At 35.2% G+C, this 27,418-nt stretch overlaps 1 protein-coding gene across 2 annotated transcripts in view; it reads right to left on the bottom strand.

Moving 5' to 3' along the window:
* Positions 1 to 27,418, bottom strand: part of WDHD1 (WD repeat and HMG-box DNA binding protein 1) — a 58,405-nt gene that overhangs the window by 13,149 nt on the left and 17,838 nt on the right. The window contains exons 8-17 of one of the 2 annotated variants that reach the window (XM_028101011.2): positions 24,293 to 24,385; positions 23,388 to 23,494; positions 22,910 to 23,051; positions 19,098 to 19,308; positions 16,586 to 16,773; positions 14,857 to 15,041; positions 11,213 to 11,454; positions 7,758 to 7,895; positions 6,091 to 6,247; positions 661 to 775 (exon numbers count right to left, since the gene is read on the bottom strand). In XM_028101011.2, the coding sequence (XP_027956812.1) occupies positions 661 to 775; positions 6,091 to 6,247; positions 7,758 to 7,895; positions 11,213 to 11,454; positions 14,857 to 15,041; positions 16,586 to 16,773; positions 19,098 to 19,308; positions 22,910 to 23,051; positions 23,388 to 23,494; positions 24,293 to 24,385 (1,578 nt within the window). The remainder of the gene's footprint in view (positions 1 to 660; positions 776 to 6,090; positions 6,248 to 7,757; positions 7,896 to 11,212; positions 11,455 to 14,856; positions 15,042 to 16,585; positions 16,774 to 19,097; positions 19,309 to 22,909; positions 23,052 to 23,387; positions 23,495 to 24,292; positions 24,386 to 27,418) is intronic. The other variant, XM_028101020.2, reaches the window with a different exon arrangement.

The following is a 27,418-nucleotide window of genomic DNA, read 5'->3' as shown; positions in this document are numbered from 1 at the left end:
CTGCTTCTCCCTCTCCCACTCCCCCTGCTTGTCTTCCCTCTCTCGCTGTGTCTCTCTCTGTCAAATAAATAAATAAAATCCTTTAAAAAAAAAAGGTAACAGATTCTGAATAAATTTTTGAAATACTCTTTCTATAGTTTATTTTGTAATTCAAATTTTAATGTGATACCAAAGCTTAACTTCATCTTTTGTCCTTAAAAAAAAGGAAATATAGCATTTTAAATAGTTTCTTAGCCATCATAGTTAATGCTCAGAGAACTTGGTAAACTATTTTTAAGAGCTGGTTTGCTATTTGTTTAGATTAACTAATTGCAAGATTTCAAATGACTTTTGATGGCACAGAGCTAGGACTAGAGTGAGGCAAGCCTGGCCTAAAACACAGTATTTATGGAGGCCTGCCCTCTCACACACTCGCCCAACTCTGCAAGTGAGAGCCTTACCCTGATGTTCATACCCATTTACCTCACAGACAAAATCCCTGGAAGCAGTGATGGCAATCAGGTACCCTGGTGATCATAAGCAGTCATCCTCCCTCCCTGCTACCACTATTTATTTAAAGTAATGAGTATTCAACACTGGTCATCAGGGAAATTTTTAAATGTCTACATCACAGACATTATATTATCAAATTCAAACTGTCAAGGTAAGATTTCCACATACCTCCATTTGTCCTTTCTCTGTCGCAATCTGACAATAAGGAAGCTTAAAGGATAATATAGCTACAGCAGGGCGCGGAAGAGTGGGAGGAAACCGAGAACCTTTGCAAGGAATGCACCTGTCAGTAAAAAGAGTCTCACCATAAAAACTTCCCCCCAAATCATAAAAACTGTTAAAATATAAAATTTCTTAAATTCAGTAACTTGGAATAATATTATGCCAATAGCTGGCTTAATAATATACAACAAATTACTCTTTTTAACTCACACCTGATTGGGTTTAAAAACTGTCCCTCCCCATGCATTTCAAGAATTTTAACAATCCCTCCTCACATCAGTTTTTCCTTAGCAAACTGCCCACTTTTAAAATATGGCAGCTGTGCAAGACTTGTCACGGGATCGATGTTGTAAAACAGATCACCCAAGATGAAATGCTGATAAAGCATTTCACTTTTATCAGTTTGGTAAAAGTGTCAAATAAGAGAAAAAGATGGTGTTATGTCCAATACAGATAAGTGTCTATTACTAGATATTGATAAAAGTGAAGCAGAAAATCCAATATATACCTGGTTATAATATATACCTGGCTCTGCTAAATCAATGGTTCCCTTATATGGTAATAAACAGCTCAGTGGGCAAGAACTTTGTCTAAAACCTTTTCTGATGAGGATATGTAAGGTATTTAAAGATGCCCATCAGTATGAATACTAATGCAATTTATTAATTAAAAAGCATTCATTAATCACAGAATGATATACGCACATAGAATACCGTTTTAATTTATGTACTCCCAATTATTTATAAGAAAACCACTGAAAAACCATGCTCACACACTGTAAGTACCTTGGGTGAACTTTCTAATATTTCTAGTCATTTATAAATACAGTACAATAGTCAATGCTTATTAATAACCAGCCTTTTAGTCATGGCTTAAAGTCATGACTTTCTTAAAGGGAAATACTAAGTAGAAATCAGATCTTCTGGTATAAATTTTTTTTTCATAAATGTCTAATATTATCGAATGCCCACTAGAATATTTAAAAATTAGTAAGTGGCAATACTCAGGAATTTTTTTCAAACTACAGAGGCCCCCCTCTTCCTAGTAAGATTTGAATACACCTTCTTTTTGTGACCATATAATAAAAATACAAACATGTTTTTAGAGCTCCAATATTTTTGAACATATAATTTCATTTCTTCTTCCTCCCCTTTTATGATTTCATGTAAATTAATGGTTGTCACCACACAATATGAGGTAGCAGTGTGAATACTTGAAAAAAATCTCTTGTAGCAATTCTGTCATTCACAAAAGCCAGTGGTTTATTAGTCATGCAAAATGAAAAAGAACATGTGCATTCAGAAAGGAGTAAGTCTAATTATATACATACATATGTATATTAACAAAATCAGAAGTAACTTTGGAAGTAATCTTAATTACCTTAACATTTATTTTTTCTATAAAAAGACATACTCTCTTGTTTAAAAACATTTTATAGCTCAAATATTTTATTGACTTAGTCATAGTAAGCAATTGTCACAAAGAAAAATTAGGATTTTATTTATAGTTTTTTGAAGCCACATTTACATCAAAGCAGAGTACTAATTCACATTTCTTCTCCTTTAAAGACTTGAAATAAAAAGACCTGTTCTCCCTTAAATATCCCTTTCATGGAAGAAGAGGAAAAACAAACTCATCTGACTGCTAATTTGGTGGGTTTTGCCTACAATGAATGAGCTTCCTGGAAACTGTGTGGCTAAACCATCTGGAGGAGAAAATGGAAAAAATAAACTACGGTTTACTAAGAAGACAAAATTACTTAAATTCCTTTTCAAATAAATAATAAAACTTGCTCTCTTACTAAAGGAAGAGTTGAAAAGATATCTGACTAGAGAAAATTGGGGCCAATGTCCAGACTAAACTTCCCCCAGGCAACAAGTTTCGCTTTGTGTCCTGGGTTGCGTGGAGGAGACTTTGTTCACAACTTGTTTAGAGCAGTTACTCAGGAGTAGATAATGATTTTACTTTACCAACTCTTCCGCTGTTGGCCTTATTTACCTTTAGGTAGTGTAGCACATATAGTCAGTACTATAACAAATGCTAAACAAAACTCAAAAAAAGAATTTGTTTTCAAGCATGTTAAATAACTCTTAAGAGCTTTTAAAAGCTAAAGAGAAAAGGAAGGGAGGTTGATATTTGTAGAGAGCAAAGTAAACTCAGTTATATATTAACCAGTAGTGATCATGAAAAAAAATCTTCAGAGGAAACAATAAAGACAGTTTTTGCTAAACTGATGTGCATTTCAAATGGAGATAGAAGTGACAGCTTCTAGATTAGTAATTACTCATATTCATGATTAAAGGCAGGTGTTTTGTATGGACTCAAATGACATGTTTTTAATTCTTTTATTTATATCCCTAGGAGTTGAACAGTTAAGTCATATGCTAACTCTATTTTTAACCGTTTGAGGAAATGCCAAACTGTACCAGTTTATATCCCCACCTAGTGCTGTTTAGGGTTCCAATTTCTCCACATGCTCAACAGCACTAGTTATTGTCCATCTTTTGGATAATAACCATCCTAGTGGGTATGAAGTGGTATCTCTGTGATTTTGATTTGCATTTCCTTAATAACTCATGATGCTTAATAACTAATAAATATCTTTTCATGCGTTATAAGCCATGTGTGTTTTCTTTCGAGAAATGTCTACTCAAATACTTTGCCTATTTTTTGAGTTAACTTTTTTTGAGTTACAAGAGTTCTTTATATATTCTGATACACATCCCTTATCACATAAATGATGTGTTTCACCTTTTAAAAAATCTACATAGTATTCTAGTGTACACCTGTACATAATAACATTAACTATTCTTCACTAATGGAAATTTAGGATTCCAATCCTTTGCTAATATCAACAATCCTACAATGTAGGATATCTTTTACATGTATCATTCCCACATGGTGCTAGCAGCAGTACTTCCTAAACTTTAATGCACACACAAAGCACCTGAAGATCTTGTTAAAATGCAGGTTCTGATTCAGCAGGTCTAAGTGATGCCTGAGATTTGGCGTTTCTTTTTTTTTTAAGATTTTTATTTACTTGAGAGAAAGTGTGTGCATATGCATGTAAGAAAGAGAACATGGGGGGTGGGGAGCCAACATGGGGCTCGATCCCAGAACCCTGGGATCATGACCTGAGCTGAAAGGATATGATTAACCAATGAGCCACCCATGTGCCCTGACATTTGGCATGTCTAATAAGCTCCCTGGTGATGCTGATGCTGCTGGTCCATGGATCACACTTTAAATAGCAAGTACTAGTATATATGCAGGACAAATCCTAAGGCAGATAAAAGAGCACATGCATTTCTAATGCTGGGAGTTCTTGACAAATTGCCTTCCATAGGGATTGTAATCAATTTATACTCCTATCAGCAATTTTAAGTTTGATTATTTCCCCCCAGCCTCACCAACTAAGAGTGTTATCAAATTTTCAGATTTTCCTCATTTGATAGAGAAGTCTTTTTAGTTTTGATTGTATTTTTCTTGATATCTTTTCATATATTCAAGAGCCATTTTTATTTTCTTTTCTATTGCCTTTCTTGAAATAGTCTACTTACAGCTTCTGTGATATGACCCTCTTCAAGTGATTTTTCTCTTATTTGCTTAGCTAATATTCCTTTTCCTCATTCAAAAGCTCCATCTCCCAATATCTGACCTCTAAATGTTGGAATTTCTAAGGGGTGGATTCTGTGACCTTTTTTGTTTCTTTCCTCTATGTGATCTCGTTTATTACTATGACTTTAAATACCTTCTATATTCTGGTGATTCCCAAATTTATATCTTACAATCATGTATTACAATACCTTCTTGATATCTCCATTTGGATATCGTGCAGGCATTTCAAACTTAACATACCCAAGAGAGAATTCATTTTCATGTCTCTTATTTCTGTAAATGGTACAACTATCCATCTAGTTGCTTTAATTGGAGACACAGGTGTCATTATTGAGTCTTCTCTCTCACTCCCAATACCCCATCTATCACAAAATCCTACTGTTTCTATCTTAAATCTAGTTCCTTTAATTTTTACTGCCCCTACACTAATCCCAGCTATACTTATAGCTCAGCTAGATGACTGCAAAATCCTCCTCAATGTTTCTCAATGGAGGCACTGATAGCATTTGGGGAAGGATAATCTGTAGTTGAGCAGGACCATCCTGCACACTTTAAGATGTTTGACAGCCCTGGCCACAGCTCTCTAAATGCCAGGGTAACTCCTAATCATTGTGATGGCTAAAAATACTACCCCGCATCACCAAACATCCTCAGAGAGCAGGATAAATCCCCTGACTGAAAACTGGGCTCCCTACTTTGTCTTTCCATTTACCACATGTATTTTTCTTTTTATAGTATAAATCAGATTACATCATTCCCCAGATAAAACTGTAGAATGGCTTCATGATACAATTTCAAATAAAATACTAACTTCTCTATATGGTCTATAATGCAGCCTGTGTCTAACTTCCTGATATCATCATGGACTTAGGCCTCCCATCAACGCTCACTTCTTGTATGCTAGCCACGTTTACATTCTTTCAGTTCTTTAAACATACCTAGCTCTTTCTGACCTGAGGACCTTTATGCATGCTGTCTATTCTGCATGGATCATTTTTCACTCCATTTTTGCCTAACAGACTCCTTGGCCTTGGGTCTCATTTTAATACTATCTCTATTAAGAGTCTTATGTGACCATGCTACCTAGAATGTGCCCTTCTGTTATTCCCCATCATGGGTCTACTCAAGATTAATTTGTGGCATTTATCCCAAGTAGTAACTAACATTTACTTGTTTCTGTTATCTGTCTCCCCAGTCTATAAGCTCCATGAAAGCAGAGACCTCTTTGTTCACCAAGTACCTATACAATGCCACTGCCAACTGTTTAGACCAAAGATATCAGGTGTCAAAAAACAGGAAAATATTTAATATTGAATAGAGACTATACAGACTGAGTTTTATACTTGCAGTCAACTACTAAATTTCTATTAGCCCTCTCCCTGGTTACAATTACTGAGGCTTTTAAAAATCTCAAAAAGCCACTAAATTATTCAATTCTAAATCAGAGTTTAAAATAAAAGGCTGTAATAGAAGATGAAATGCTACATTTAGCCAGAACTCCCTTCCCTGTCTGGCTGAAATAATACTACAGTTACACCAATAAACTTAATTTCCATTTTGTTCAGTAAAGTTCTAAGTCATGCTGAAAATCTCAAAATGAATATAAACAAATTTCTAAGCTAGTGAATATGGAAAGCAAATAAATGAACTAAGGACAAAAATTTTTGTTAAATACCTTTAAACAAAAGAGTACAAAACAAAAAACTTCAAAGTACTTTTTAGAAAGAATCAACTAATAAGCACTTTCTAATAGCCTACCTCAGTTGCTGGGGATTTTCATGGATACCAACCACCCAGTAGTGATCAGATTTTCCTTTGCAGTGTTCTCTTGTGTTACATATGGGAGTCCATGTATTACCAAGCCCTCTGTTAAGCATTCGAACAACGCCTTCTGAATCCACGTAACAGGGCGTACCTACACAGCAAATGAAAAAGAAATCACTCGGGAGAAATAGCTACATATTTGTGAAATAAATCCTATTTCAAAAATACATACCAATGATTCAATTGTCAATTCAAAAGTAAAAAGGTGAATAATTAAAGATCATTTCCCACAAAACTTCATTAACCACAGAGTAAGATCTAACTGAATAAAAGAAGAAAAAAACATTGCATGTGATATGACTAAAATTTACCCAAGAGAAAAAGCTGATAGTTTCAGTGAGAACTATGCCACCTGCTGGAATATAGCAGTATTTTTAAAAGCCAATTTGAGTAAAAAAAAAAAAAAAAAAAGTTAAACCTGAATCTGAAGTTTTGCTAGTTAAGAGAGACTTGAAAAAATGATCAGAACCTGATGCACAGTGATGATCTAAAGATCTTTGTCTTTAGCACTCTTCTTCCTCTTGCTTTCTTGGACTTGTCACTGTTGGGTCCCCCAACTCCTAGGTAAGCAATTCTTAACTCGAAAACAAGGAAGCATCCCTGTTTCCCACTTACTCTGCTCTCATCTCAGGGAAGTATAATAGCATATTCCCTAATTACCCCTTTCCTTATCTGTGACTTCATACACCTCTCACGCTGCAAACAGCATGTTCCTCAAGTCTAGATCTGACGGATAACTGGGGAAAAAAATAAAGCTTTATCAACAGAAGTTATTAATGGTCACATTATTAGAACATAAATGACCAATAATATCCCACTAGAAAACACATCTAGAGATGGCTGATTTTTTTAAAGACAAACTGGAGTTTCCAAAAATATAATGAAGGACATGAATCTCCAATGGAAATATTTGAGCTAGGAAACAGGGCTAACAGGTACCTTAAAATAAGGTACTTCAAATCATCATCAGTCATAAGCCACTACTAAATGAGTCTACAAATGTATTTTAATTTCCTAGTGCCACATGAGGAAAGGGGGGAAAAGTGAAGTTAATTTTAATAATATATTTTATTAAATCCAATATATCCAATATATTATTGTTTTAACATGTAATCAATGTAAAAGAATTATTGAGATTTTTCTTTTTTTATACTAGGCTTTCAAAATTTGGAGTATTTTATACTTACAGCACATCTCAATCTGGATTACCCATATTTCAAGTGCTCAATAGCCACATGTGACTAGTGGTTACTGTAACAGTGCAGTTACTGAAATTTCCTATTTTTTTGTGTAGAATCTGCTGGAAAAGCCACAACTTTACCACTGACTTGTATCTCCTCCTTGTTATCCATAAAAACTTTTAGAGAAATGTGTTTCTCTCTTTGTATATTTTCTAACCAGAATTCACACGAACAACAGATCTTATACATAAAACAATGGCTACCTTCCCTAACAATTCCAGTTTCCCACCACCAACATAGTAAAGGAATTTAAACATACAATATAGACAATTTGCCTTAAAAAAATAATTGGGAATGAAACAATGGAACAATTTCTACTTGAAAAAATGTCTTCAATATAAATAAATAAGTTTATCTTGCCTTCAGCTGAAAATCCAACCCACACTAGGTAGGATTTCCTTGTAAGAGGAAGAGGATCACCATGTAAAATTTGTTTTTTCTTTTTCCCCAGCTCTAGCAGTTGAACTCCAAGGCACTGATCACCATCAAATCCTGTACCTAGTGAGAATATATAAATAGAAATCAGGTATCAAAGGCTATTTAGCTATAAAGCAGTCTAGAGTACCTTCTGTGAATTGACTTGATTTTGTGATAAATTCTTATATTAACACTACTTTTTATGGATAACCCACCTGACTGAGGTACCATTCAGGTATTAGAAGCAGAATACTATGTTACAGGGACTATTTATATAAAGTGGTATTAAGTAGTAATTCATTCACCCAAGAAATATTTACAAAGAGCTTACTATGTGCCAGGTACTAGGGCTACAATGGTAAAGAAGACATGTCCTCATGAAATCTATATTCAGGTAGGGGAAGACTAACTTTGAAATAGAAAAAAAATGTGAGGCGTTATCAAAGAATTAAAATAATGTGATACAGAGTGTCAGGCTGAGTGATTATTTTAGACTGGACAGTCAGAGGTGGCCTCTTTGAAAAAGTGGAATTTAGCTGAGATATAAATTGCAAATTAGTTAGGGGAAAGAGCTATAATATAGTAAGCAAAAGGAACAGCTAATGAAAAGGTCCTAAGATGGGAACAAGCTTGGTAAATTTGAAGAACACAAAGAAGCTAGTATGGCTAGAATGAGTAATATGAAAAAGTGGCCAGAGATGAGGTTGAAGAGGCAGGCAAAGGTCAGATCAGGTAGGACCTTGCTAGCTGGGATACAAAGTTTGATTTTTATTCAAAAGCAATGGGAAGTCATCAGAGGAATTTGAGCAGAAGAGGGACGTGTTTAGATTCATGTTTTTAAAAGATCACTCAGGCTGCTATATGGAGAATGGACTGTGGAAGGCAAGGACTGAAGCTAACAAGCCAGTTACAGGACTACCAGTTCAAGAGAAGACATCCAGGTTGGACTGGGGTTTTAGTGGAGGAGATGAAAAGACGGTTTGGAATGTTTTTACTCGATAGAACTGACACGTGATATGACTTCACTGATAGGGTGATGTAGGGGGGTGAGGGAAAGAGAAGAATTCACGATTCATTTCTGCCTTGAGTGGCTGGGTTAATATAATAGTATGCCATTTACTCAGATGGGGAAAACTAAGTAAAAGGCAAGGTGGAAGGTAAAAAACAAAAACAAAAACCCAAAGGTTTTATTATGACCAAGTTAAGTTTGAAATGTGTATCAAAATTGTACAAAGAGATTTCAAGTGGCCACTGGATATGTAAGTCTGTAGATACAAGGAAAGGGTAGGACTGGTGATACTACTGTATAAGTCATGGACACACAGATATATTTAAAGCCACGGGCCCTGGGGTGCCTGGGTGGCTCAGTCGGTTGAGTGTCTGCCTTCAGCTTGGGTCATGATCCCCGGGTCCTGGGATCGAGCCCCACATCGGGCTCCCTGCTCAATGGGGAGCCTGCTACTCCCTCTCCCTGTCTACCACTCTGCCTACTTGTGCTGTCAAATAAATAAATAAAATCGTAAAAAAAAAAAATGAATAAATAAAGCCACAGGCCTTAAGGAAATATCCCAGAGTAGTTTCTCATACTGCATTTTTGAGCTATGAGTCAAGAAATCAATTTAAAGTTACAAAGAGTGTTTAAAGGAAACCGAAATCAGGGGCGACTGCCTGGCTAAGTCAGTTAAGTCTCTGCCTTTGGCTCAGGTTAGGATTCCTAGGTCCTGGGATCCAGCCCCACATCAGGCTCCTTGCTCAGCGGGGAGCCTGCTTCTCTCTCTCCCTCTGCCTGCTGCTCCCCGCTTGTGCTCTCTCTCTGTCAAATAAATAAATACATAAATAAGTAAGATCTTTAAAGAAAATGGAAATCAAAGAGTAAATACTGTCCATGAGACTTTTATTCCAGTTACATTTACAGATATATACAGAATAGCAATGTAGAACGTATTTCTTATTAGGGCTAACAGTCAAAAGACTGGAAGCTCCTCATCTAGAGAGGGACCTAGAGAAGAGGGGCTGTGACAGAGTCCTGGAGCACTCCAGCTAAGAGGCTGGCATAGGAGGTGCAGCCAGCAGAATAGCTGAAGGAGTTATCAGTAGGAAAAACATCTGGAGTGATGTCACAGAATCCAAGAAAGGAAAGTGCTGGGTGGGGGACGGGTAAAATAGGTATTGGGGATTAAGGAGTGCACCTGTTGTGATGAGCACTGGGTGATGTATGGAATTGTTGAATCACTATATTGTACACCTGGAACTAATATAACACTGTATTTTAAATATGCAGGAATTAAAATTTTAAAAAAGAGAGAAAGATGGAACTAGAGTGTATTGTGCTAAGCAAAATAAGTCAGAGAAAGATAAATGTCATATGACTTCACTCATATGTGGAATTTAAGAAACCCAACAGATGAACATAGGGGAAGGAAAGGAAAAATAAAATAAGATAAAAACAGAGAGGGAGGCAAACCATAAGAGACTCTAGAGTTAAGAGAACAAACTGAGGGTTGCTGGAGGGGAGGTGGGCAGGGGGATGGGCTAGATGGACAATGGGTATTAAGGAAGGCACTTGTTGTGATGAGCCGTGGGTGTTACATATAAGTGATGAATCACTAAATTCTACTCCTGAAACCAATACTACAGTATTTATGTTAACTTGAATTAAAATAAAATTTTTAAAAAATAGAAAGTGTTTCCAATGGAATGACCAAAAAAATAAGCATAACAAGATTATCAGTAATCTTTTTTTTTTTTTTTTTTAAAGTAACCTCTAGGCCCAACATGGGGTTTGAACTCATGGCCCTGAGATGAAGGTCACCTGTCCCATATCAATAATCTTGATAAAATCAGTCTTGACAACATAGTGGTGGGGACTGAAGACAGAATATGAGGTGAAGAAAAGGAAGCAGCAACTTTTTAAGTCATATTCAAACTGACTTGCTCCTGCACACTAGAAGTTAGTTTACTTTTTGAGGCATTTAAACTGAAAATTCTTTTAAGATTTAGATGTGGAAGTAACTAACCTTGGAAAATAGAGAAAGAGATCTGAAATCAAAATTGCACATGGAAACAAATGTTCCAATTATGTAAGACTCTGAGTTGGAGACACTAAGGCAACAGTGTTTTATTTTAGTGAACTAATTTAATTCAATAATGAAGTACTGAGTGGATTTTACAATGTGTAAAATGTTTCCCTACAAATAAAATATTTTCATTTTCATTGCATTTAGTGAATACAACAAAATTCTGTACATTCAAAGATGACACTGACTCAAATACTAAAATGAATGCAAAAGCAGGTATATAACCCAAAACAAAATAAGAGAAAGAGGAAAAAAACTCAAGTAATTTTCAATTTACTTCAGGTCCCGGTAAAATTATAAAAGACTAGGAAAAAAATCTACCTCTATGATAAGCAATGAAAAGCTGTTCTCCATGTCCTGCCATTGATACTACAGGCCCAGGAAGACTGAAGACCTCTTTCTGAACACCTCCAATAGTGAACAATCGAAGGAGCATGGCACTGGTGGCAGCAGCTGCCCATCCCAGACCAAGACATAGAGCTTCAATATCTTCATTCTGAGGCATGTCTACTATCCACTCTTTGCTTGAATCCCAAGAACTAAAGTGCAGACAGTGAAGCTTGCTAAAAATTGAAACAAGACAGAAACAAACTTTCATATCTGATATTTTATATATATAAAACTAATCATGATACTCAGTGACAAAACCAAATAGCTAATTTTTTTATTAAACATAAATAGTACAGAAATAGCTTTGAGAAAGTAATTATGAAATATCCTTAAAATGAACTATATTAAAACCATTAACAGTTAACAGGGAAATGCTCATAACTTAATGTTTCACTAACAGGAAAATGCTCATAACTTAAATGTTAAGTGAAAACAGGCAGACTAAAATCTGCAGAATATGATCCTAGGTTGCAAATGTGCAGAAAAATCACAACTAAATTTTTAAAAAGGGAAGAAGCATCAAAATGTTAGAGTTCTTTCACTGCCAAAAAAATTTAATACAGCAAAACAAAGGAAAAAAAGGAAAAACAATCACACATAATCCCAAAAGCAAGATCCCACCACTGCTAACAATTTGATACATGTTTCCAGTTTTTCTTTGCATAGATACATACATGTAAGTTATTAAAGCTAAGCTTGGGAATGCAGATACTATAGTATTTGGAATTAGAGGTAGTACTGATTTTCTAAAAAGTAATTTTAAATTCAATTTTATTTTATTTTTTTAAAGATTTATTTTTTTTAATTTTTTTATTGTTATGTTAATCACCATATATTACATCATCAGTTTTTGGTGCAGTGTTCCATGATTCATTGTTTGTTCATAACACCCAGTGCTCCATGCAGAACGTGCCCTCCTTAATACCCATCACCAGGCTAACCCATCCTCCCACCCCCCTCCCCTCCAGAACCCTCAGTTCGTTTTTCAGAGTCCATCATCTCTCATGGTTCGTCTCCCCCTCCGACATACTCCCCTTTTCTTCCTCTCCTGTTATCTTCTTCTTTTTCTTTTTTCTTAAAATATGTTGCGTTATTTGTTTCAGAAGTACAGATCTGTGATTTTAAAGATTTATTTATTTGAAGAGAGAGAGAGAGAATTGAGCCGGGGCAGCGGGGGGGGGGGGGGTAGCAAAGGTAAAGGGAGAAGCAGACTCTGCTGAGCAGGGAGTCCAACGCAGGGCTCAAACCCAGGACCCTGGGATCATGACCTGAGCCAAAGGCAAACACTTAACCGACTGAGCCACCCAGGCACCCCTAAATTCAATTTTAAAATGAAAAGTAACATTGTATATAGCTGTGAAATAACATATCCAGGAAAATAGAGAAAGATACCTGAAATCAAAATTGCACATGGAAACAAATGTTCTAATTATGTAAGACTCTGAGTTGGAGACACTGAGGCAACAGTGTTTTATTTCAGTTAACTAATTTAATTCAATAAGGAAGTATTGAGTGGATTTTACAATGTGTAAATTAGGAAACTATTAAAATGTTAAAATGTGTTTTTCAGTCTCTAATGCATACTCAATCACCTGTGGATCTCATTAAAATGCAGACTTTGATTTGGGTCTAGGGTGGGGTCTGAGATTCTGTTTTCAACAAGCTTCCAGGTGACCCATGCCCCTAGTCTGCGGACCACACTTTGAGCAGCAAGAAGCTAATGTATCCAATCAGGATTTTAATTTCAAATCACCTCAGAGTTGGTAAAATCTATAATCGTGTATAAGCACTAAAATCAGCTGAAGAATAGAGATCAGGAAAAGGCAATCTGGCTAAAATAACTGAAAGCTGAACAAAAATATTTTTTCTTCCTAAAAAAATATGGATTCAGCATTTCACTGCTTTTCCATCATAATTCTATCTACTTACCAAATATCATTCTGCCCCCTCCCTTTTTTAAAAATTTCAGTTCTAACCTACAGTGACAAAAACCCCCAAAAAACAGAAAAAAACCCAGGTCAGTAGTTGTCCAAGGCTGGTATTAACTGCAAAGGGATACAAGGGTACATTTCTGAGTGATAAAAAATATTTTGAGGGGCACCTGGCTGGTTCAGTCAGTATAGTGTGTGACTCTTGGTCTCGGGGTTGTGGGTTCAAGCCCTACATTGGTGTAGGGATTACTTAAAAATATAGCAGCAATGTCCACAATAGCCAAACTATGGAAAGAGCCCAAATGTCCATCAGCAGATGAATGGATAAAGGAGATGTGGTATAGGGACACCTCAGTGGCCCAATAAGTTAAGCGTCTGCCTTCGGCTCAGGTCATGATCCCAGGGTCCTAGGATCGAGTCCCGCATCGGGCTCCTTGCTCAGCGGGGAGCCTGCTTCTCCCTCTGCCTGCCGCTCCCCCTGCATGTGCTCTCTTTCTCTGACAAATAAATAAATTAAAAAAAAATATGTGGTGTGTACACACACACACAATGGAGTATTACAGAGCCATCAAAAAATGAAATCTTGCTATTTGCAATGACATGGATGGAACTAAAGTGTATTATGCTAAGCGAAGTAAGTCAATCAAAGACAATTATCATATGATTTCACTGATATGTGGAATTTAAGAAACAAAACAGAGGATCATAGGGGAAGAGAGGAAAAATAAAACACTATGAAACCAGAGAGGGAGACAAATCTTAAGAGACTTAATCATAGGAAACAAACTGAGGGTTGCTGGAGGGGTGGGGGGATGGGGGAATGGGGTAACTGGGTGATGGGCATTAAGGAGGGCATGTGATGTAATGAGCACTGGGTGTTATATAAGACTGATGAATCACAGATCTGTACCTCTGAAACCAAAAATATATTTTATGTTAATTAATTGAATTTAAATTAAAAAATGTTTGAAAAAAATTTAAAAAAATAAAAAATAATTTTTTGATTGTGACAGTTGTTACCTGAATACACACACATTCGTTAAACTCATTAACTGTATACCTAAAACAAGTATATTTTATTGTACATGAATTACACTAATAGAGTAAATTTAAAAAGGAGGCAGGGGTTTATACAAAAAAACTAGAAGAATACATACCAAATTGTTAACAGTGGTTACATCTGAGTAGAATTCAGGGGGGAATTTTTATTTCCTAAAAATCCTGTACTGTTTTTTTGTTTACAATATATATATTAAATATTATATTGAAATACTTATAATAATTATATATTATATACATCTGTATATGTATATATCTTACAATAGTAATGAAACAGAGTAACATGTTTAATCTAACTCTAATTTCTCTTGCAATTACAAATTGTGAATTGTGTCATCAACTCCCCTGCCCAATGCAGGGCTTGAACTCACAACCCTGAGATCAAGACCTGAGCTGAGATCAAGAATCAGATGCCTAACCGACTGAGACACCCAGACGCCCCATGTCATCTGAATTTGTAATCAGAGAATGTAAAGGACGGGACAATTAGGCAAAAACAGACATGTTCTGAGGTATTATGTATGAAACTCTTCTGTATCTAACAATTCAGCAGTGACAAATTCTTCCTAATAATCTGGAATTTACCTTGCTAGTTCATCAGTGCTTTCACATGCCAACAAAGCAGCTTCATAAGAAAGATCTGCTACTGTGTAATTCAAACTGTTTGATAAATGTGTTGCATGGTGTATGGAGGTATCATGGAACTCCACATCTATGGCATTGTCTTGTTCATCATTATAGCAGCGAATAATTCCAACAGAGTTCCACACCTACAAACATTAAGGTTAAATACAAGTCTGAGAAAAATTAAAGGTCCTAGAATCAGTAGACTAAAGTAGTACAAATTACTAAATATAATTCAGTCTATCACAATTGAAGTTATGGGAGCAACCACAGCTCATCTACCTTTAAATAGTTTCAAGTAAGAGTAGTGACATCAGAGCTACAATTACTATCTATTCTTTTCATAAGAAGGCACATAAATATTTACTAGCAAATGGAGTATTTCATTTAATATTTTAAAAATTACATGACTGCCATAAAAAAATACAATTCTGAACAACCAAACCATTAAATTCTACAAAAGAAATATCTACAAAATTTATTTACTTATAAATATGGATACAAATGACAGGATATTTTCCTATTCCCACTAACTGCTTTATACTGTAGGAATAAATATACACATTTTAAGGCAACATAAATCAATACCATTTAGAAAACTTATCTTTCACCCATATATACTACAGGTTCACACACTAGGCCCTAGTGTTTCCTTTCCTCTACTACAAATAACTATAAATAAAATAGCTGACAATAAAAAATTAAGACCTATTACTTGATGATTACGGACAGCGATAAAAAGTTTTATTAAAATAAAACATCACCTTTAATATTTACATACAAATTTATGCCAGGCCTATAGCTTTCAAAAAGGACAACAGGCAAAGTCCTCAGTGGAAAACCTTAAATAACCAACAAATAAAAATATTAAACTTTTTAGTTCTCAAAACAAAAAGCTAATATATTCATTCATCCATTTAGGAAATATATTCTTAATGCCTACTGTGTCATACCTTTTTCTAAGTGCTATCAGTAAACCAAACAGAAACATTCTTATCCTTCTGGAGTTTACATTCCAGTGGGGTGGGTGGGGAAAAGAGGCAGATACTTTGTTTTCCATAGTACTTATCACCTTCTAATATATTATACTAGGAGGTGCCTTCAAAAAACACCTTCTAACTTGTTTTGAAATCAGTATAAACTTCTATATAAAAATATGAGAAATCAAGTTTGGAAGTACAGTCAAGAGATATTGCAAGATATACGGTAACATTATGTTCATTATATGTCACTTTGCAAAGCAGAATTTCATTTAACATGATTTCCAATAATAAGGTTGAAATAAGATTAAAACTGTAAGTTAACCATAAAATAAATCAACCACAAAATTATAATGAACCAAAGTGCTCCAGGCCAGTTAACCAAGGTTTTTTTTTTTTTTAAAGATTTTATTTATTTATTTGAGAGAGAGAGAATGAGAGATAGAGAGCACGAGAGGGAAGAGGGTCAGAGGGAGAAGCAGACTCCCCGCCGAGCAGGGAGCCCGATGCGGGACTCGATCCCAGGACTCCAGGATCATGACCTGAGCCGAAGGCAGTCGCTTAACCAACTGAGCCACCCAGGCGCCCTAACCAAGGTTTTTAAAAAAATATTTTGTACCAAACAAAATTCATTATAGTGAGATAAAATACTTACAAGTTAAAGAGTTAGATAAAACTATTTTAAAGTTAAGTGTAGATCCAAGGCTTACCATGAACCTATGTGTGAGATGCATGGGCGTAGAACCTGACTGGAATGGCTTCTGCCGAGGAGTTGGCATTGGCCCATCATAAAACGGCCTTTGGGACGTTACAAGTGGTAGATTATGAATGCTGTCTGCCTGATCATCTTCCTCCTCTTCTTTGAGAAGACTAGAACCAGTTTTTAACATTGTAACATCTAGAAAACAAAGAATTATAATTAGAGAATCATAAATACCAATGATCTGGAAAAAAGAAAGCATTATGCAATCTAAATAACCTTTTCCATTCATACTTAATAACACACTAACATGCTATCTGCCTCTTCCACTATGTTAACATTTACAGTGATGGTGCAAAAACAACGGAGGGTAAAACTGTTGGTGTGGTAACATGAATTAGGGTAGTAGCACCAATCTGTATTAGTAGTCGACTAATATAGTTAACCACCACTCAATTGCAGTAAAAATACTAATTCTGTTGAATCTTGATCTAGCATAAATTTTTAAAAAAATATTCTCTGTGCTAAAATGGGAAGTGTGCATAAAGTGTGATGTCTGCCCCCCCCCCAAAAAAAAGCATTTGTGTAATTGAGTTGTAAGCTAATTATTTTTACTTGAAAGAATGCCAGATAAACTATGGCTATGCCGACCTTGATTATTCGGTGAACATTTTCTTTAAATAAATGAAGTTGATCATTTAAGAAAAATAACTGAGAGATTTGTTGTCAATGATAAAATTTGAGTTTTCAAGCAAAAATCAGAATATTAGAAAATTTGTACCTGCCACCATGAACTTGACTGCCTCCTAATGTTTAAAAACTTCTGATGAGATTGGTGATGATACTAACAAATATAACCCTGGATAATGTGTCAATATTAAAAGACCCGCAGACCTGCAGTGAACCAGTATTTTCCAAATTACCAATGCATATATTTCAAAATCAAACATGGTAAATTAAAAGATCCGTTCAAGTCAGACCAATGGATTTTAATGTAATACAGCTGGAATGTTCACTGGAGTTTCTGAATTCCACATTGCAAGTAAGTTGAATTTTTGCTACAGTAGCAAAGAAGAATATCTACAAGTATTTCAACAGGCTGTTAAAATACTCCCTTTTCAAACCACATATTCATGTGAACCTGAATATTCTACACATACGTCAAGCAAAAACAACATATATGGCAGTAGACTGAATTCTGAGGCATGAGAGAATTCAAGTCATCTTCTATGCCAGACCCTAAAGAAACTTGCAAAAGGGTAAAATAATGCCACTTTTCTTATGAAATTTTCCATATGAAACGTTATTTATGTTTACAGAAATGAGTTTGTTATTTTAAAGTAAATATTTTTTAAATTTCTCAGTTTTAGTTTCTAATATGGTAAATAACAATAGATATAACTCCATAAATGATTTTCTTTGGGATCCTCAGAAGTTTTTAAGAATGTAATGAGCTCCTGAGACCAAACATTTGAGGACTTCTATCCTATAAAACCCTATATGATTTAAATGTAGCACAAGTCACCACCATAAAATGGTATTTGGCATTTTACTTGATAATGTTCAAATGTGCTATTTTAGCATTCAAGTTGTTGCAATAGGCACTTTATTTAAAGGTTTTTTAATTGTAATCTCTATTTCTTTAAGAGATACTATACTATTCGGGTTACATATTTCTTGAGTTAGCTTGGTAGCTTGTTATCTTTCAAAGAATTTGTCCATTTTATCAAAGTTGTTACATTTATGGGCACAAAGTTGTTCACAACATTCTCCTTTATTCTTTTGTTATTAATAGCAATGCTATCTTACAGAAATGAGTTATATATATAATTTTAAATTTTCTAGTAGCTATATTTTAAATAGTAAAAAAAACCCAGGTCTAATTAATTTTAATATTATTTTATATTAAAATACTATAATTTCAACATGTACTCAATGTAAAAAAGGACTAAAATATTTTGCATTCTTTTCATATTGTCTTCAAAATCTGGTTGCATTTTACACTTACAACACACCTCATTTTGAACTAGCCACATTTCAAGTGCTCAATAGCCACAGGTGGCTAGTGGCTACCATACTGGATATTATAGATCTATAGGATCTATGGTGATGACTCTCCTCTCATTACTTATATTAGTCATTTGTGCCTTCTTTTTCTTTCCGGTCAGTCAGGATAGAGATTTAACAACTTTACTGATCTTTTCAAAGAATTAGCTTTTGGTTTCATTGACTTTCTTTACAGTTTTTTGGTTGTCAATATCACTGAATTGTTTTTTATTTCCTTCCTTCTGCTAGTTTGGAGTTAATTTCCTCTTCTTTTTCTTACCTTGCTAAAGCAGAAGCTTAGATCATTGATTTGAAACCTTTCTAACAAGTATTTAATACTATACACTTCCCTCTATGCACACTGCATTAGCTACATTCTACAAATTTAATAATGACTTCAAATAACAGTTTTAATAAAAAAATTGAAAAGATCAATCAACAGGACAGATAATCATATCCACAAAGTCAATACATACCAACTGAGTTTTCATCATCTTCTAGGATGTGGCGTCGCTGTCTAGGACGACCTGAAGCCAGCATGAGGTCGTCATCCTCTTCCTCATCATTTATAATCCTCTTTGAAAAAGAGGGGGTCTCCACTGCATTGTCATTTAGAAAATCACCAGCATTATTTGTATCATCTCCATCAAAAAGATCATTGTAATCCTTTTCCACTCTGCTAGAAACCTTGAACAAATTAACATAAATTACAAAGTATTAGTGAACTATTTAGATAAACTCAATTACTCAAAAGGCAATTCTGTAATATGCACCTATACATTCTACAAAGTAAGCAAATGCCCTGACAAGAATAATTAATAAATGTACTTATGAGGACTATATTTATATTTATGTGAGACCTAGTCCTTACTTTAAGTGCCTTATAGTCTATGGATGGGACAGGAGTGTAGGACAGGTATGTAAAGAAATACTATATATACCCCAAAAACAAGGCAAGATTTTACTCCTCAAAAGTCATTCTCCAGAGAAGTCACCTAAAGTCCCTATAAAGTCTCTTATTATAAGATATTCTCTCATTTACTTTTATTTTAAATTTACTTTATTTTGCTTAGGTAGGATATGTTTGCTTTCAATCTCAGTTAAAGCTAGCTTTTTTTTTTTTTTGGATGCTTATAAAAGTAAATGCGTAGAACCAATAGACAAAGGAGGCAAGGAAATTCAACATTAATCCCTGACTCCTAGGAGTATGAACATTGTAGATGTAGAATCTACCATTGTAGATCCCAGATATCACTGTAAACAGTTTTTGAGCTCACATTACTATATTTGTTGGGTAATCTCCATGCCCAACGTGGGGCTCGAACTCATTACCCTGAGATCAAGAGATGCATGCTCTACTGACTCAGCCAGCCAGTGAGATCATTTTAAAAAGTGAATAGTGGGTGGCTCAGTCGGTTGAGCATCTGTCTTCAGCTCAGGTCATGAACCTGGGTTCAAGCCTGGGATCAAGCCCCGCGTCGGGCTCCCTACTCAGCAGGGAGTCTGCTTCTCCCTCTGCCCCCCGCCCCGACCCTGCTCATGCTCTCACGCTCTCTCTTGCTCTCTCAAATAAATAAAATCTGTAAAAAAAAAAAAAAAGTCAATAGTAAGCAGATACACTGTAGAGCTCACAACTGACTCATAGGATTAATGAAAATTGTACAACTGTTAAGCCAATGGAAACTTATAATCTGGTATAAAATTCTAATGAGACCACCATTAACAGATTCAAAAGGACTTTATCACAAATCTTTTAGATGGAAGTACATAAAATTGTGTTCTAGAAAACTAATGTTTAATGAAATGAGAAAACAGGAAAAATATGCTTCTAAACTCCTGTATTTAAACATGATTTGAAAGGAATAATTAAGAACTAAATGCTCTACAAAAATACTTAACTTTTTCTTTATATTTAACTATTTTATCTATAGTCCTAAAAGTTTATGTACTCTGTTAAAAACTTTTTTTTGGATTTTAAGAAAATTTTTTAAAAAATGAGGATTTTTGGGGGGCACCTAGGTGGCTCAGATGGTTAAGCATCTGCCTTTGGCTCAGGTCATGAGCCCAGGGTCCTGGGATCGAGCCCCACATTGGGTTCCTGGCTCAGCGGGGAGCTGCCTCTCCCTCTCCCTCTGCCTCTCCCCCTGCTCATGCTCTCTCTCTCTGTGTCTCAAATGAATAAATAAAATCTTTAAAATAAATAAATAAATAAATAATAAAAATGAGGATTTTTGCCTTATACTTATGATGAGGTCCATAAAGTGTTAGAGGTGTTATGACAGAAGTATGTACTGTGAAGAAAAGCAAAGAGAAGAGTGGGCAACTCTGGATATAAGGGTTAAGGTTTTTGGTTTTTTTTTAAAGATTTTATTTATTTGACAGAGAGAGCACAAGCAGAAGGAGAGAGAGGGAGAAGCAGGCTCCCGGCTGAGCAAGGAGCCCAATGGGGGACTCGATCCCAGGACCCAGGGATCATGACCTGGGCCGAAGGCAGCCGCTTAACCAAGTGAGCCACCCAGACGTCCCAAGGGTCAAGGTTTTATAAGCGGTGACCTTTGAACTAAAAACTGTTTCTCAATTTACTGTTTTTATAATGTTACACATGCATATAAATTAGTTACAAGGTTTATTATAAAAATGAAAACAGTCCTCCTGCACAGCCTCCAACTTACTTTTCTATTCTTTTAGATGATTCTTTTGATATCTTCCTCCATAGTTTTAAATAATATTGTGCTATTTTTTTGGTTTTTCAGTTTTAATCATTATTTATTAAACACATCCTATTAACTTCTGTATATTAGGAAACATGAGGATTTGGTGTAATTTTCAACCACCCCTACTCTCTTGTACGTATGTACACTATTCTCCTACACCAATCCTCCCAATATAGATATATTCTCATTTTGGTTGGATCAATATACAGAATTTAGATTATTATGACCATGTAAATGGTATGCATGGTTGAATAAAAATAACATATAAAGTGTTGTGCTACAGACTGTTCTAATTCTATATATAATTCATGTAATTCTCACAATAAAACTCTAGGTAGTAGACATTATTCCTACCCTCATTTTATAAATGTGGTATATTGTGATCACCTTTCCTTGCTTTTATAAATTTTTTTCCTGGAGTTAAGAATCTTCTCTCTCTTTAGGTCTTTTTTCTTGGACAGATTCCCCAAAGACGATTCTTCCAATCTCTTGCCTGAAAAGCCTAAGTAAGAGTGGCTGACAATGCTGTAGGAGCCAAGTATGAAAAATAAGCTGGGAATTTTAACATCCAAGTATATACATTTTCATTTAATCCTCTTCAGTACAGTATTCCTCTTCCACCCAATGCTGCTCAACTGTCCTCAGTTTACCAACCAGAGACCTTCTCTGTTGTACCTTTTCTAGAGGACAAATCTCCAGCATTCTGCCAGAATATACATGGCAGTGAGGGAAGGCAGTTACCTAGCTGTGCACACTAATGTTGAGACTACAGATATCTATTTGTTTATTAAACCAATTCTCCTGTTTTTAACCCCACTTTTAGAAGTGCCTAGTGCTACCAAATTTTGAATCATTGGGGGATTCAGTCAGGCAGGCTGAACTGCATCTCCGCTTTCCCCCAATTGCAGTCTTAGGAGTCAATTTTCCGACTTTTTGAGAAGCTAAACTTAAGTTTCCCATCATGCTTCTATTTTCCAGGGGTTCCAGGTATCAGTATCTGAGTAAACATAAATGGGTATGTTAAGTGAATGATCTTTAACTGGAACCCTAAACCAGACTTAAAATATGACTGGGTATATTTGCCAGGCAGGAAGAATAACAAACAAAAACAAGGCATTGTATAAAACAAGGTGGCCTGCTTAAAGCAGTAGATGGCTAAGCATTAAGACATGTAAGGGTAGCTCTAAGAGTTAAAGCTAATTCAGAGCAGAAAAGGTTTATAGGCTAAACTAAGTTATAGTTATTAACTCTAATTTTTATCTATATTTATTTAAATAACAATCTCCAGAATACCAGGATACTAAAATAGTATTTCATAATGGTATTCTTTATAAAGCCAAGGAATATTAACAGGCATTATATGGAGGGGAAAAGCTTCTCAGTAAAATATATTTAGGAAACATTAGGTTAAACAAGTTTAAACAGTTTTCTTTGTGATAAATCATTACTGAACATCTAATATAATAACATGAATTATAATTTTCCAAGAAAGTAATGTATTTTGTGGAGTTTTCCAAACCCATATGACCACAAAAGACTCTGAAGAAACTATTTCACCATCTATTGCTTATTACCTTACTGCTTGATGTCTTTCCACTGGGCTCACAAACATTCTCCAGGAGCCCTAGATTTCCTTCTGCATCAGTATAAGCTATTCGACCACAAGTAGGATGCCATGCCAGGCCACAAATTGCATAACCTTTCTCATGTTTCACCCTAAAAATTAAAAGGTGAGTTCTTAAAACACTACCAAAAGTATATAAGCTATACATTTCTTTAGATAAATTTTAGTTATAAAAGGTTAAATGACTTCTGACAAACTAATAACTCTATGTTTGTATTCTGACAATCTAATACTTGCAAAAATTTGAAATATTTCATCATAAAACAAAAATCTAATAGAAATAAGAAAAAAAAAGACAAAAGGGAGTGTCTGGCTGGCTCAGTCAGTAGAGCATCCAACTCTTGATCTCAGGGTCATGAGTTTGAGCCCCACACTGGGTATAGAGATTAGTTGAAAAAAAAAAAGACAAAAGATATGTTGAATCATACCTTTCCATGCAATCTTTGGTTTCCACATTCCAAACTATAATTAAACCATTAATACTCCCTGCAGCTAAATATTGCCCACAGGGAGACCAGGTTACTATATTTAGGGCCTATGAGGAAAAACAATTAATAAATAACAATTTGCACAATTTGAAACTAAACACTTATTTTATTACCAAATTCAAATTTTTACAACTCATATTCTGTGTAACTTCTAATTAAATTGATTCATAAATGACAAGACAGTTTATTTTTTAACTTTCTTTTTCAGTAACATTCAACTATCACTAGCAGCTATTACTTTGTTTACCATGAGAAAATTATACTGGCACAATTTTAAAAACAAAATCTAAAAACTGTTATTATCCTAGAAGAGAAATCATAAAAAGTATCCTCTCAGCTGTCACTATCAAGATGAAGAGAACCATACTAAGTGAAGTGAATCATATTAAGCCACTGCTGACCTACTGGGCCTCTTGAGAGCCAAATGGGAATGTTTAAGAGAAGAAGAGAGAAAGAATATAGAACATTTCCTGCTCTAAAATTCCACAGTCTATGATCATAAGTCTCAATGAAACTCACTTAACAATAAAGGCTAATGAATTACTGATAATGTGAAAATAACATGTTCTAATACTATGTTAGGGTTAAATTTGACTTCTTATAAATTAAGAGATTGTCTGATCAAATTTCACAAGGAAGAGAGTTCACATAGGACCTAGCAAAGACCTATCTACTGTCCAGTTACTGGCTAAATGAAGAAAGGCTGAGGGGCAAAAGGTGGACACATGCACAACAATTTGAGGTTGTTATCCATGTCCAACAATACTTAACTACAATTGTATTTAGGCAAAGTATGCATGAAATATTCCTGTCAGCCTAATGAAAGTTTCACTTACAAAACGTACCTGAGAGATGAAATTATCTGAAAGATCATATTGATTATTCCACGTTTCTCTTCTATATAGCTTAACAGACTTTTCCATAGGAACTGCCAGTAACTATTAGGAAAGATAAATGATTTAAACAAAAGTTTACATTAACTTAGAGAGAAAAAAAGAAAAAAAAATCAAATAAGACTATGAAACATAAAGCAAAATTGTACTATAATTGGCAACTAACAGAACTCAGAAAATTACTTAAAATTTTGATAAGCAAAGAATGAGTGATCACTCTATTGCTTGCACTGAAAACCAGAGCACTTGTAGTTATGTATTTTTGACACTACTTCTCAGAAATCTAAGTCCTTTGGATCTAAACACTCATCTCATTTGTCAAAAGGAAAGAAATAGATCCAGAATGCTTTAAATATCTTAAGAAAAGGAAACTGATCTTCTTACACATTCTTCCAAAGAAAGAGACTAATAGAAAAAATACAGTATTTCCATGTTTATACAAAGAGAAAAATATTTATGAACAGAAAAACTGTGAATTGTATTGATTTTTAAATTAATTAGATTGTTTCATGAGCAAAGAAAAAATACATACTAAATTCCTCATCTATCACTTTAATGCAGAATGTAGTAGTCTTAAAGAGTTTACATGCTACAAAGGGCATATATTAAAAGAAAGTCTCCCTCCCACCCCTAAATCCTATTTCTACTTCCCAAAGGTACACATAAGCATAGACTGCACAAGAATACGTAGGTACAGGGGTGCCTGGGTGGCTCAGTCGGTTAAGCATCTGCCTTCGGCTCAGGTCATGATCCCAGGGTCCTGGGATTGAGCCCCCGGTCATGCTCCCTGCTCAGGCAGGAGTCTGCTTCTCCCACTCCCTCTGCTTCTCCCCCTTACTTGTGCTTGCTCTCTCTCTGTCAAATAAGTAAAATCTTTAAAAAAAAAAAAAAAGAATTCATAGGTACATATATATATACACAAGTACATACACAATAAACAGAATTCTATTTATACCTACTGCTCTACAGCTTGATGTTTTTTATTTCACAATGTTATCAGAAGACTATTCCCAATGAGGACATACAGATCTACCTCACTTTAACAATTGCAGAATATCCTACTTTCAGGAATACCAGGATTTATTTAACCAGTTCCTATTAATAAACATTTAGTATGTTCCTATTCTTTTGCTACTACAAACGGTGATGCAACATTTTCATTATACATACCCTGTAATGCACATATATAAATATGCTTATAGGATTTATGCCTAGAACTAGTACTGTTGTTCATTCTGATAAAAACTGCCACTCTCTCTTCCACATAGTATATAATCAAACTTTTGATGTTTGAACATCCGATAAATGAAAAACAGGCTATCACAATAGTTTCAATTTGTATTTCTTTTGGTATGAAAAGTTGCATATACTTTCATACGTTAAAAATCACCTATATTGGGCGCCTGGGTGGCTCAGATGGTTGGGCGTCTGCCTTCAGCTCAGGTCATGATCCCGGGGTCCTGGGATCGAGTCCCGCATCAGGCTCCCTGCTCGGTGGGGAGCCTGCTTCTCCCTCTGCCTCTCTCTGTCTCTCATGAATGAATAAATAAAATCTTAAAAAAAAAATCACCTATATTATCTTTTTATGTACAATGTTCATGTCCATGACCACCTTTCTATTAGGATCTTATTGACTTTTTTTTTTAAAGATTTTTTTTTTCAAAGATTTTATTTATTTCAGAGAGAGAGAAAACAAGCGGGGGTAGACAGGCCAAGGGAGAGGGAGAAGCAGACTCCCCACTGAGCAGGAAGCCCAATGTGGGGCTCGATCCCAGGACCCTGAGATCATGACCTAAGCTGAAGGCAGACACTTAACCAGCTGAGCAACCCAGGTGCCTCAAAAGATTTTACTTGTAAGTAATCTCTACACCCAACGTGGGGCTCAAACTCACAACCCCGAGATTAAGAGTTACACACTCCTCCAAATGAGCCAGGCAGGCACCCCAGATCTTACTGATTTTTAAGAACTCTTTTTTTCTAAAGACTATTTATTTGAGAGAGAGACAGTGTGTGTGTGAGAGAGCACTGGTGGGGGGAGAGGCAGAGGGACAAACCAACTCCCCAATAAGTGGGGAGCCCAACGTAGGGCTTGATCCCAGGATCCCGAGATCATGACCTGAGCCAAAGTCAGACACTTAACTTACTGAGCCATCTAGGCACCCTGACTTAAAAGAACTTTCTGAATATTAAGAAAATTAGCTCTTGGGGCACCTGGGTGGCTCTATGGTCCCCTTCAAACATCGTACTGATATTTTACATTTGAATGTTCTCAAAAACTATAGGTTAATTTAAGAAAGACTGACATCTTTTTTTTTTAAAGATTTTGTTTATTCATTTGAGACACGGATACAGAGAGAGAGAGAGAGAGAGCATGAGCAGGGAGAGAGGCAGAGGGAGAGGGAGAAGCAGGCTCCCTGTTGAGCCAGGAGCCTGATGTGGGGCTCGATCCCAGGACCCTGGGATCATGACTTGAGTTGAAGGCAGATGCTTAACCATCTGAGCCACCCAGGCGCCCCAGAAAGAACTGACATCTTTATATCAAAAATTCCTTTCTAAAATTGGAATATATTTTTTTATTTAAGTCTTCTTTTACTCCTCTTGATAGCATGTTCAAGTTTACTTTATAAAGCCCTTTCACATTTTTGGTAAGTTTACCCTTGTTATTTCATCTTTTTTGATTTCACAGTAAATGCATCATTTTTTTCTCCACCACGTATTTTCTAAATGGCTATTATTTATATATAGGATTATTATTGGTTTTGTATATTAGTTTGTTTCCAACTACCTTACTGGATTTTCTTACTAATAATATTTTTTCCTCAGTTGATTTCTTAAAATCTCCTTATAGTCAACCATTTCATTTGTAAATAATAAGTATTCTCCTTCCTCTTTTCAAACAGTTCCTATCTTATCAGTTACTACCTCCAAAATGTTAAACGCTACTAGTAAGAGTGGACATAACAAGACTGTTTCCAGAGTTGTTCCATTAAATACAAAAATAAAGAAGAAAATTAATTCATACAAGGAAAGAACCTTTACAAAGTTAAAATGTTTTGTTTTGTTTTTTTTAGGTAGGCT

Source organism: Eumetopias jubatus, unplaced genomic scaffold (assembly GCF_037043125.1).
Source record: "Eumetopias jubatus isolate StellerSeaLion01/CBP00866 unplaced genomic scaffold, mEumJub1_p1.0 scaffold_7, whole genome shotgun sequence".
NCBI classification, from domain to species: domain Eukaryota; kingdom Metazoa; phylum Chordata; class Mammalia; order Carnivora; family Otariidae; genus Eumetopias; species Eumetopias jubatus.
Note: the sequence above shows the minus strand (reverse complement) of the source record. Positions and strands in the feature narration are given on the sequence as shown.